We start from the raw sequence: 12,098 nt of genomic DNA on the forward strand, positions 1-12,098 counted from the left end.
ACAAAAATGGCAAGAACCAGATTTAAGTATTTTTTTCAAGACCACATAGCAATTAAAGAGTAGAGAACAATACGCTCTTCCAGTACCGCATCAGAAACTACCCACCTCAGAATGCAACTTTCCCCAAACTCAGATTCTTCCCTATCCATCCCTAAATGAGAGCCAACTGCCCTTAACCAGGGAGAACTCCTGAACACCAAAACAGACCTTATAAACCAGAAATCAGTCCTTGAACCTCTACCTCTGCTCCCACTCTGAGTCCTCCCTCTACCCATTCTCCCTATACCTGTAACACCTGAGAGGGCTCTTCTTCACCACCTTCTTCAGGCCCATCTCGGGTGTCACTGTCACGAGATGAGGGGGTTCTCGAGGGGCTGGAAGGCCCTCCTAGCAGCTGAGGGGGGAGGGAACGGAGCAGCTCTTCCAATGGCAATTCTCCCTCACGTCGAAGCAGTTCAATCTCACGCCTCTGGGTCTCCGCATCGTTGCCTTCCTGTTGTTCTTCAACCTCAATCGTCTCCTCATCATCCTCTTCCTCCTCCTCTTGGGGTTGGAAGTCCCCATCTATAGCAGGAGAACAAGGTCACAAAGTCCACGGGGCCCTGCAAGCCACAGGGTGGGTTTTCAGCTCTGGAAAGGGTACATGAGGAAGAGTAACAGAGCCAAAGAGGACACACACCTTCATCGTCCAGCCGGGAAACCGGGGGTGGAGGACTAGAGGCAGCTGAGGAAGAGCCAAGGCAAGGGGAAGAGCCAGCTTTGCTGGATGCTAGTGGCTGGTTGAGGCTCTGAGATAAAAGGTCTGAGTACTTTTCAGTTTGCCCCACAATGAAGTCCAGGTGCAGGTCCAGAGCTTTTTTACGCTTTTCCTCAAGCCGGGACTGTTGCTTGAATTGCACCACCTGCCATAGCATGAAATAGATGGGTCACTAAGATAATATTTTATTTATTTTTTTAGATTTATTTATCTGAGAAAGAGAATGGGAGAGAGAGAGCATGAGAGCGGGGAGGGTCAGAGGGAGAAGCAGACTCCCCGCTGAGTGGGAAGCCCGATGTGGGACTCGATCCTGGAACTCCAGAATCATGCCCTGAGCCGAAGGCAGTTGCTTAACCAACTGAGCCACCCAGGTACCCTAAGATAATCTTTTATTCACGTACTCTTTTACCCAACATTTAGGGAAACTTCCTCTGTGCTAGCCTCTTGACTGGCTTTTCTTTCTTTTTTTTTTTTAAAGATTTTATTTATTTATTTGACAGAGAAAAAGAGTTAGCGAGAGCAGGAACACAAGCGGGGGAATGGGAGAGAGAGAAGCAGGCTTCCTGCCAAGCAGGGAGCCGGATGTGGGGCTTGAACCCAGGACCCTGGGATCATGACCTGAGCCGAAGGCAGACACTTAACAACTGAGCCACCCAGGCGCCCCTTGACTGGCTTTTCAAGAGGGAAAAACTAAATGACCTAAAAAGTGCTTCTGAGGAAAGCACAAAGGGAGGACAGGAAAGAGAAAAGCCAGTTTAATTTCAGGCAGCAGGGAAAGATTTACAAATGTATCTGGGGCTGAATCTTAAAAGACTAAGTAGGTGTTCCCTTTTTTTTTTTTTTAATTTTTTTATTGTTATGTTAATCCCCATACGTTACATCATTAGTTTTAGATATAGTGTTCCATAATTCATTGTTTGTGCATAACACCCAGTGCTCCATGCAGAACGTGCCCTCCTCAATACCCATCACCAGGCTAACCCATCCTCCCACCCCTCTCCCCTCTAGAACCCTCAGTTTGTTTTTCAGAGTCCATCGTCTCTCATGGTTCTTCTCCCCCTCCGATTTCCCCCCCTTCATTCTTCTCCTCCTGCTACATTCTTCTTCTTCTTTTTTTCTTTTTTTTCTTTTCTTTTTTTTTTTTTTTAAGATTTTATTTATTTTATTTTTTAGAGAGCAAGCAAGAGAGAAACAGCATGAGAGGGGAGAGGATCAGAGGGAGAAGCAGGCTCCCTGCTGAGTCAGGAGCCCGATGTGGGACTCGATCCCAGGACCCCGGGATCATGACCTGAGCCGAAGGCAGACGCTTAACCATCTGAGCCACCCAGGCGCCCCTCTTTTTTTTTCTTTCTTAACATATATTGCATTATTTGTTTCAGAGGTACAGATCTGAGATTCAACAGTCTTGCACAATTCACAGCGCTTACCAGAGCACATACCCTCCCCAGTGTCCATCACCCAGTCACCCCATCCCTCCCACCCCACCCCCCACTCCAGCAACCCTCAGTTTGTTTCCTGAGATTAAGAATTCCTCATATCAGTGAGGTCATATGATACATGTCTTTCTCTGTTTGTAAGTAGGTGTTCCCTAAGTGGGCATGCGGAAAAAGGCATTCCTGGCAGCAGAAAGAACATGGGTAAGTTACCAGGGATGTGCAAAAAAAATATTTGAAGTAGAAAAAAAAGGAATTGACAGGAGACAAGACTGAAAATACAGACAGAAACCAGGTGGTACTTGAGAAATAAAACTTAATATATGAGAACAATTTGATTACTAAGAACTTCGATGGTATTTAAACAAGTAAATGGCACTGAAAGGTTTTAGGAAAAGCATGCTGAATGCCCTGCAGAGGACAGATGGCCTAGAGGGATCAAGAAGTCCTATTAACAATCCCCAAAGGCAGGACCGTATTTTTCCACTGTATTTCTTTCTTCTTCACAGCACTCAATGCTAGAGAGATCCAATGCACAACAGAAGTGTCACTAAAGTTGCCTGAAATTAGAATATTCATTCTCTCAAGATGTTTTGATCATTCCTGCTACCATGCTATCCACTAAGCAAACCTAAGGCATTTCCCTTTCCCAATTCCTGCTACCTACCTTCTCCACATTGCTCCAGAACTGCCTGACGTCCTTGGCCATGGTGGAGGCGATTCGGCGTAGCTTGGCCTGCTCTTCTCTCCGAGCCCGTTCCTCTTTCTGCCGTTGCTCCTCGTGGTGCCGGATGACCATGCGCACAACCTGTGGGAATAAGGAACCAGAGTGAAAACACTCCAAGGCCAGTCTCCTACTCCCTCCTCAAATCAAGAGCAAAGAGAATAATCAAGTCCAAGAAATCTGAGAAGTCAGAGCTTGCCTCCTGAGACTATGGGCATTAATAAGCACCCTATACTGTTTGTTCTGTTTGGTTCCCTTCAAACCAACTCACTTATCAAGGAAAAGGAAACCTGGAAAAGAAATATGGAAGGTAGGTCCAGTTGCTGACATACCTTACGGGCCACACCCCGTTTCCAACGTCGCTCCTGAGCAAAGTCAGCAGAGAGCCACTGCATCTCCTCACAAAGATAGTCCCAGTGGCCTTTGGGGCGGGGAGGCTCGGGCACTTTAGGCAGCCTCTTCAGTGACCAAAAACCCTCCTTCCGCAGCTCAGCAATCCGAGTCTCAATCTCAGCCTCCTAACGAGGAAGAGCTAGGTCAATCAAGTTACTGCACATATATGCTACCTCATGAACACAGCTGAATTCCTGGGCACTGATTATATATAGGCACTGTCTGGACTGAGTGTTTTATGAGTCTTAAGTTCACATACCAATCCTGCAAGTAAGTAGATATTATAACCTTTTCAAGTGAGGAAAAAAAAAAAAAGATCAGGGAGATTAAGTGATTTACTTGAGATCACACAACCAGGAAGTGATAAGAGCTGGGAATTAAAAATAGGTCTAATGACTCCAGACACCAGATTTCACGTTCTTTCCATTATTTCACTCAATCTCCATGCCCCATGAACATAGCAAAGACTGAGGAAAACATATTCCAAGGGAAGCCTCCAGAGAAGCAGGGAGCGTACCCTTCCTTATATACCAGATACAAAGGATCTTCATCACTGTCGAATTCCGCTTGAGAAAAAGATGTTCATGCTTAGAAATATAAAGCCCAACGTATACAATCTGATTTGTTTTTACAAAACAAATGTATGTTTTATAAAAACGTACATTTTGGTGAAAATACTAGAAAGTTATACATAAAAAGATTAAACAATAGTATGACAAAAGATAACATGTTTCTATAAAGGTTAAATTTCATAAGCAGGAAAGTAAAAGCATTTGAAATCAACAAAAGTGACTTAAAAACTCAAGACAACTGGGGCGCCTAGTGGCTCAGTCAGTTGAGCATTGGACTCTTGATTTCTGCTCAGATCATGATCTCAGGGTTGTGGGATCCAGCCCCCGTCAGACTCCCCACTCGGCTTTTCTCCCTATCCCTGTCCCTCTGCCCCCCCCCACTTTCTCTCTAAAATAAATAAATCTTTTTTTTTTTTTAAGATTTTAATTATTTGAGATAGAGAGAGCTAGCATGCATAAGCGGGGGGAGAGGGGCAGAGGGAGAGGGAGAAGCAGACTCCCCGTTGAGCAGGGAGCCTGATGCGGGGCTCGATCCCAGGACCCTGGGATCATGACCCAAGCTGAAGGCAGATGCTTAACTGACTGAGCCACTCAGAAGCTCCTAAAATAATCTTTAAAAACAAATAAACTCAAGAAAACTGCCTTCATTATTCTTGTTCTCTCCTGACAAAAACTAAATCAGAGAAAATAACAGCCATAGATGACACAGGGAACTAAATGACCTGATGGTGAAGAAAAAAATCAAGAAAGACAAGGGTATTAGACCAATGGCTCTCAAATTTAAGCATGCATCAGAATCATCAGGAGTGGGGTGCCTGGGTGGCTTAGCCAGTTAAGCATCTGCCTTCGGCTCGGATCATGATCCCAGAATCCTGGGATCGAGCCCCACATCAGGCTCCCTGCTCAGCGGGGAGTCTGCTTCTCCCTCTCCCTCTGCTGCTCTCCTTGATCATTCTCTCTCTCACTCAAATAAATAAAATCTAAAAAAAAAAAAATCATCTGGAGTACTTTTTAAGACAGATTGCTGAGCCCCACCCTCGACCTTTAAATGGATAGGTGGAAGAGGGGTACGAACAAACTTGCATTTCTAACAAACTTCCCAGGTGATGCCAATGCTGCTGGTCCAGGGACCACACTTAACCACTGGGTAAGGCAACAGAGGCTAGAGGATAGAAATGAGAAGTAGAAACCAGTAAATATTAAGAGCCTTACAGTTTACAAAGCACTTTCATGTCTATTTTCTCCTTTAACTTAGACCTCACAACAGTCTATAGACTACTACACCACCTCTACCTTACAGAAAAGGAGGCTCAGAGATCAAGCAACTTGCTCAAGATATGTTAAGGCACAGCCTATACTCTAAATCCACAAGGAAAGAAATGTAAAATGCTCATGGGACTTAGAAGTCGAGGAAAGAAGAATCCTCAAAGGCCTTCCCAATACGTACATGCTTGGCCTGCTCTGCAATCTCAGCATGGCTCTTCTCCCACTTTGGGCCCTTGTTAGCCAGGTCAGCAGCCTGGGGTAAGCTGAGCCCCTCCAGGGGCACTGTGGCACTATCTGGGGGCCCTGGAGGTCCATCCAGAGAGGAATCTTGAGCTATATGCTGGGGGGAGATGCCGCCTGCCCCACTAGAGGCTGGGGAACTGGATGAGGCAGGGGACACAGGATTGCTGCCTGTCATGCCGTCCGACACCATCTAGAAAAACGGAAAATGATAGATAAAATGAATGCTTAGCACCATGAGAAGTTCTCATCATATTATTTCATTCTATCTTACAAGGAAAAAAAACTCCGGAGTAAATGATCAACCTCGTTTTTATAAACACAAATTTTTGGGTAATGTTTTGATGAGGTGTTCAAGGTAACAGACCCAAGTTTAGAGATGCTTGGCATGCAAGAAGAGTTATAACCTGACATTTACACAGTTCCCAAATTCAAGAATAATACCATAGCATGTGATTTCAAATGCTAATGATCCTTTCAGAAACTCAAGAATTCCACTCACATAAACAACTCCCTATTCTTCCTTCCTTTACACAGCAAGTATGGCAGATTCACCTATTAGAATAAATTTGAGTTATCACCAAATTCAAAAAGCAACAATGACTACCACCAAGATCACTTAAACCTCTTTATGTTCTTCATCAATCTTGGTAGTTTCTTTTACTAGGAAGGTGGGAAGGGGCGTGGGGTTGGTCACTGTTCTCAAATACTCACCTATTACTTTACAAGGTACGGAACAAACAATAGTAAGTAGAGAACAAAGTCTCACTTGAATGTGGACAGTGAAGAAACTCATAAAAATCACTCCGGCACACCATCCTCACAGGTGTGCCACTGAAATTCCTACCTCAGTTAAATGACAGAAGACTGTATGTCACAAAATTCCCCAGCTGCTCAGGAAAATTATAAGTATCAAATCCATACCCGTCAAAAGCCTACTCTTTGCAAACCTATGTATAGGTATACTCTCAAAAGCCACATTTTTTATACTCTTACACTTCCTTAGTATAAGAAAAGTATCAACACTACACACCATCCATAATGCTTATGTTGCTCCAATTCCTAAAGAAACTGAGCTATTCTCAAAGCTCACAGTTTAGGAGCATGTTGTCCCAACCTCCATTTCCAACCTGGCCTAACTGAACCCTTTTCAGGTAACAAGAAGTTTCTACACTCTTAGTGATCAATATTGTATTAACGTCAAAAAGAATGTGAGTATCTAATAGGACTGATGCTCAACCTGAGCACCAAAAATTTTCTAAACACAGATAGCTAGGATCATGGATATGTGGCTAAAACTTGCCACATTTCTTCTGCCTCAGACCCAACAGCCCACAAAGCAGAAACAGAGAAGGAACCCTCCCCACTTTCAAACCTGTGTCTGCAGGATTGGGAGCTGAGGGTGAGCAGGGGAGGGGCTGCTCTGCATGGTCCCACTCCCAGGCTCCTCTTTGGACGCCTGAAGAATGACTGGGTCGTTATCACCACTGCTGCTGGCCGAGGGGCTGGCGTCCGGCTGCAGGGCATGCTGGGAGCTGGCCTCATTCTGGGCCACCGGCCACCGGGACCCGCCTTCCAGGGCCCGGGGCCCACTAGGGCGTCCCAGCCTCCGCTCAGGTCCACCGGCCTCTGGAGCACCTAAAATGGGTAAAAAGAGTAAAAATGGGATTTAAAAAGATTAATGAATCTTTAGAAAAAAAACCAAGAACAATGTTAAAGAATAAAGATAATGAACAATGATTATATCCTACATTTCCTAAGCTTCCACTATGTGTCATACTTTACTGAACACCGACTTGGTATGTTCTATAATCCTCACACCTACCCTGCAAGTCAGGTACTTTTCACACCTTAAGAAATGTTTATTCAGTTCCTTCTATATACTAAGGATAGAGACAGAAAATATCCCTAACCTAAATGAAACATGCATTCTAATACTTTCCCTATTTTATAAGTTAGAAAATCAGCACACACAGAGACCTAAATGCCTTGCATAAGGTCACACAGTAAGGAACTGACAGACCGAAACTCAGGTAGTCTGATGCCAAATCCATGGAGAACATGCTACTCTCCTTGGGAGAACCAGGGTGATCAGACCTTTCTCTATCCACACGTCTAGTTTTGTTCTTGCACCATTATCAAACCAAAAATACTGACTTATAATTTCCCTCATTAATTATCTCAAACATCTCTCCCATTAGCATCAGTACACAAAACAGTATCTGAACCCTCACCTGTGTGAGCTGAGACCACACCCCCTGTGAAAGTCTGTACTTCCACGGTGCCGCCGTACTGAGGGAAATCACGCCTGAAACAAACAGAAGGGCAGAAAAACAGCAGTGAGGAACCAATCCACATTTACCAACACCTATCAAAACCTTCTTTACAACAACTTTTGAGGCTTTTAAGTATACCCAAATCAAAGGTTGAAAAGAAGAGAGTTACAGTAGTAAGAAAAGCTCACATTTCAGAAAAATAAAAGCAAATCATGTTTTTCAAAAACAAAATTCCCTAGAGACCTAAGATTCTGGCTGGAGGAGAAGCACTGAAGTGAAGCAAAAAAAAAAAAGAAAAAAGTTTAAAAAGCTGAAGTGTAAAAGGCTCCAACCATTGAATGGAGAGCAAATAAAGCAAAAAGAGCTGTCACATCCAGAAGCTCAAAGATGTTGGCTCTCCTTTGCAGTGAGGGCTGCACAAAATCACAGGAGAATCCACTCTTCCTCTCTGGGCAGGGCCCTGTAACTCCTATACCTGAGCCATGAGACACTTCCCCAAACACAAGAACTGCAGCAGGAGACATTAGAGGAGAAGTCCGAAGTGAGAAAGACCGCTCAGCAAAGAACCATGCCCCGGAAACAGGTAGGGTAAACCCACCAAAGGCCCGGAAGTGTTTCCCCAGTGTTTAAGGAAATTCCTTCACCACGGTGCAGCCTTTGATTCACTCCTTCCTCCACAACAGATTCACAGGACCCGAGCTAACCAGAATCCAAGACGCCTGAACTCTTGACTCCCCCGCTTCACTGCTCTCTCCCAACTCCTTCCAACAGACTGACCCGGCGTGACCCCTGACCTCTGCCCCAAGTTGCCACTAACCCTAAGCTAGCCCCGCCCCCTCCTAGACTCCCACCCCACCCAACGTGCGCGACAGACTGGGGGAGGGGCCCGCGCGTGCGCGCCTGGAAGTGGAGAGAGCCGGCTGCGCGCACCGCCCGGGGGCTCCCGCCAGAGCCCAAACCCACGCACACAAGGGTCGCAGGCTGGGAAGTCTCTCATCCCTACCCGTCAGGGAGCCCCCCACCACCAGACCGCGAAGGGCTGACATAAGGGAGGGTTCGTGCCGCCAGGTCCTGGTTACTGACTGGATATGGTGGGCGCGCGCCCCGACTCCTCGTCCCACGCCCCCCTTCCTCTTCCCGCGCGCCCCTTGGGGGGGGGGAATGGGGTTGGTGGGCGGGCAGGAGCGCACCTGGGTCCGTCCTCTCAGGGCTCGCTCGCTCGCTCAGGCACGCGTGCGCAGACGGGCGGGAGGGGAGAGGAGATGCGCCCGGGCCCTGTGCTGGCCGGCCTGGCCCCCCTCAGCCTGTCTCTATGGGCTCGCGCCGACAGCCTCGCGCACCGGCCCCGGGGCCCCGGCCGAAGGTGCGCGCGCAGCACCCCGGGAAGGTGGGAGGAGAGGCGGTGGCGGAAAGATGCGCGCGCAGTCACCCGTCAGGGGAGGGGGAACTGTGGAGCGTCCGCCATCTTGTCTCCCTCTCCTTACCTGCGTCCTCGGGGGCGTGCGCACCACCCCCCCTCCCGCCGAGGAGGGGGGAGGGCCCCCTCTTGGCTGCCGCCTTCGCGGCCTTTAAATTCCCCTGGGGCCCGTGGCTACTGCCACCGCCTTGCTTCCACTGCCTCCTCTCACGGCACAAGAGATGCGGGCGGTGGGTGGGAAAAATGGAAGACGCTACTCTCAGCGAACCGCCGCCGCTGCTTCCGAGGCCCCACCAAAATGGCCGCCGCCGTCTCGGCCGCCACCACCACCACCAGCACCACCACCACAGCTCACTATCGCTACCGCCGGCGCGGCCCGTCCTCTCGCGAGAGACAGTAACTGGAGGTTGGGGGAACGGGGAGGCTCGCGTGCTAGCGTAGGGCGCTGCCTGAAGCGCAAAGCAGGCTGGGTGATGTAGTCCTCTCGGAGACTCCGCGCTTGCCCGGCGGCAGAGCGTTTTTATCCTCCACCAGCGAAAGTGCTCCTGGAGCTGCATTGCGGCTGCCAATTCGGACTAGTCCACCGTTTTTTAATACATCACCCGGAGAGCTAAAGCAATTTGTCAGGTCCTTTCAGCAAGTTAGCAGTAGAGCCTGGGCCTCTGGATTCCCCACGGCAGTCCACTTACATAGAGAGCTGCTCCGTTTTACACAAGGGAGTTATTCCCGATAGCTCCCAAGCACCTATATGCCATTTGTTGGCCAACTTTCTAGGTTAAGAACTCCTTTGAGATGCCTCACCCCAGAAAAGAATAACAACAGTTACCTTCTACTGAGATCACTTTGTGCACTAATTCTTTTAATCCCAACAAGCTCCATTTTACAAATGAATTGAAGCTCATAGATTAACCAGTGACAGAGCCCAAAGCCAGGATTCATAGCCAAGCAGTCTAAATCACAAGGATACACAGGCAAAATTTACCAACTAAAGTCAGATTAGGAAGCCCTGATAAAGTTTTCATTCAGGTCCTCTTCATCCACTCAGTTTAGTTCTTACCTGGTTTACTCAAAGAGTTGATCCTTCTCTCGGTGTCACTGATTTGAAGATGTTTTTCTTACAGCAAAGATCAGGGTTGAAAACTGAAAAACGTGTACCCGTGAAACTAACATAACATTGTATGCTCGTTATACTTTATTAAGAAAATAAATGTAAATGAAAGAAAACTCAAATACCTAGGAAGGTAATATAAATAAAATGAAGAGGGTCAGGTGAGAAACGTGAGGGACTGGAGACTATATGCTCTGTCCCGCAAGAACAGCCACTGTTCACACCACTGTTCCAGTGGTCACCCTGCCGGCCAAAAGGGTCAAATTCAGCCGCAGGTTGCCAGTTTACTACCTCTGGCCTATGCTGGGGCCTCAAGGCATACAAAAGCACCCAGGACAGATTGTTTGATTGAAAAAGTGGTTGAAGGCCTATCCATTTAGGGCAAGTTCAGTCTTTTTTTTTTTTTTTTTTATACCAAGCTTACATATTTCTGAGACCCCAGCATAGAACCACACTGAGCTTCCAAGAGATCTCACATCTCTTGGCCCTCCCATAAACCTTTTTGTCCTTTTTCAGCTATTCTTCCTTCAAAATTCAGCTCAAGGGCGACAACCCCCAGGTGATCTCTCTCCTTTGACCACACCTAGGCTGGTTTTCATACTGTTGGCTCCCATAGCCTCCTGGGTTTCATAAAGCACTGATTGCATTATATCTGGATTCATGGTCTGTCCCCTCCACCCCAAAAAGTATTATTAACCCCTTGAGGATAGCAACATGGTTTATACATGAAAATCCACTAAGCCAGTCTCAGAAAGATTATTCAGGAAATGTATTAGTGTGAACTACTTGTATTATAATACTTGGTTAAAAACAAAAATAACTGGTATGGGATTCATGAGCTCAAACTGAAAATAAACCCCAAATCTCTCTTCTATTTCCATGACTATCACCCTTGAGCCAGTCACCATTATCTCTTGCTTGGATTACCCCTGACTGGGTTTCCCACATCCACTCCTGTTTCTCTACTCCATTCTCCACATAGCAACCAGAGTGACCTTTACACATAAATCAGATCATGTTGCTCTCACACCTATGAGCCCCCCAAATGGCATCTTAATTCACTTAAATAAAAACCCAAATTATGTATCATGACTTAAAATCTCCACAGGACAGACATGTTGAGCTGAAGAAGCCAGGCACAAGAGAATATATATAATCCCATTTATAGAAAGTTCAAGAGCAGGTGATAAAAATAAAAATAACCATTGAGAGACAGATTTTACCTGGGAAGAGCCACAGGGCTCTACTAGAAGTGTACCCACTGATTTACATGGCATCTGGCTCCTTCCCTACTACAGTACTAGAGCTGACTAGTTGCAACACAGGCCCTAGGCCCACAAAGCCTCAACTATTTTCTGTCTGGTGCTTTACCAAAAAATGTCTGCTGACCAATGTTCTCTATCTTGATCTGGATGAGGTCATTTCCATGGATATATACAGATGTAAACATTCATTGAGCTGTGTACTTAAAATTTGTGTACTTTGTGTACCTCAAAGCATGTATTTTATACTTAAATTTTAAAAATAAATATCCTACAGGCTATGACCCCTGTCTACTTTTTTTTAAAACTTCATTTACCCCTTGTCCACTGTACTGAAGCCACATGCCCTTCTCCAAACCATCCATCAAGTTCTTTTCTGCTTCCAGGGCCTTCATTTTTGTTGTTTCCTCTGAAAGTTTTTCCTTAACTCTCCCTTTTCATGAAGGTCTCAGTTCAAATGTTGCCTCCTCAGAGAAGTTCCCTGGTATTAAATAGCCCTTTCACTGCCAGTCACTCCCTATTCCATGCTTTCTTCACAACACTTATTTGAAATCACTAATTTATTTGTATGCTTGTTTATCGTCTGCCCCCTTCCCCTCTAAAAGATAAGCTCCCTGAGAGCAGGGACATTGTCACAGGGTTTACAGTAT

General features: G+C 46.4%; 1 protein-coding gene across 1 annotated transcript in view; it reads right to left on the reverse strand.

Annotated features, from left to right (window-relative positions):
• SRCAP (Snf2 related CREBBP activator protein) overlaps positions 1-8,356 on the reverse strand; it is a 31,590-nt gene extending 23,234 nt beyond the window's left edge. Inside the window, exons 1-8 of the mRNA XM_036074266.2 lie at positions 8,260-8,356; positions 7,620-7,693; positions 6,761-7,023; positions 5,327-5,578; positions 3,247-3,432; positions 2,858-2,998; positions 680-902; positions 287-564 (exon numbers count right to left, since the gene is read on the reverse strand). Coding sequence (XP_035930159.1) covers positions 287-564; positions 680-902; positions 2,858-2,998; positions 3,247-3,432; positions 5,327-5,578; positions 6,761-6,814 — 1,134 coding nt within the window. The 5' untranslated portion in view covers positions 6,815-7,023; positions 7,620-7,693; positions 8,260-8,356. The remainder of the gene's footprint in view (positions 1-286; positions 565-679; positions 903-2,857; positions 2,999-3,246; positions 3,433-5,326; positions 5,579-6,760; positions 7,024-7,619; positions 7,694-8,259) is intronic.
• Positions 8,357-12,098: the final 3,742 nt, after the last annotated feature.

Source organism: Halichoerus grypus, chromosome 6, assembly GCF_964656455.1.
Source record: "Halichoerus grypus chromosome 6, mHalGry1.hap1.1, whole genome shotgun sequence".
Lineage (NCBI taxonomy): Eukaryota > Metazoa > Chordata > Mammalia > Carnivora > Phocidae > Halichoerus > Halichoerus grypus.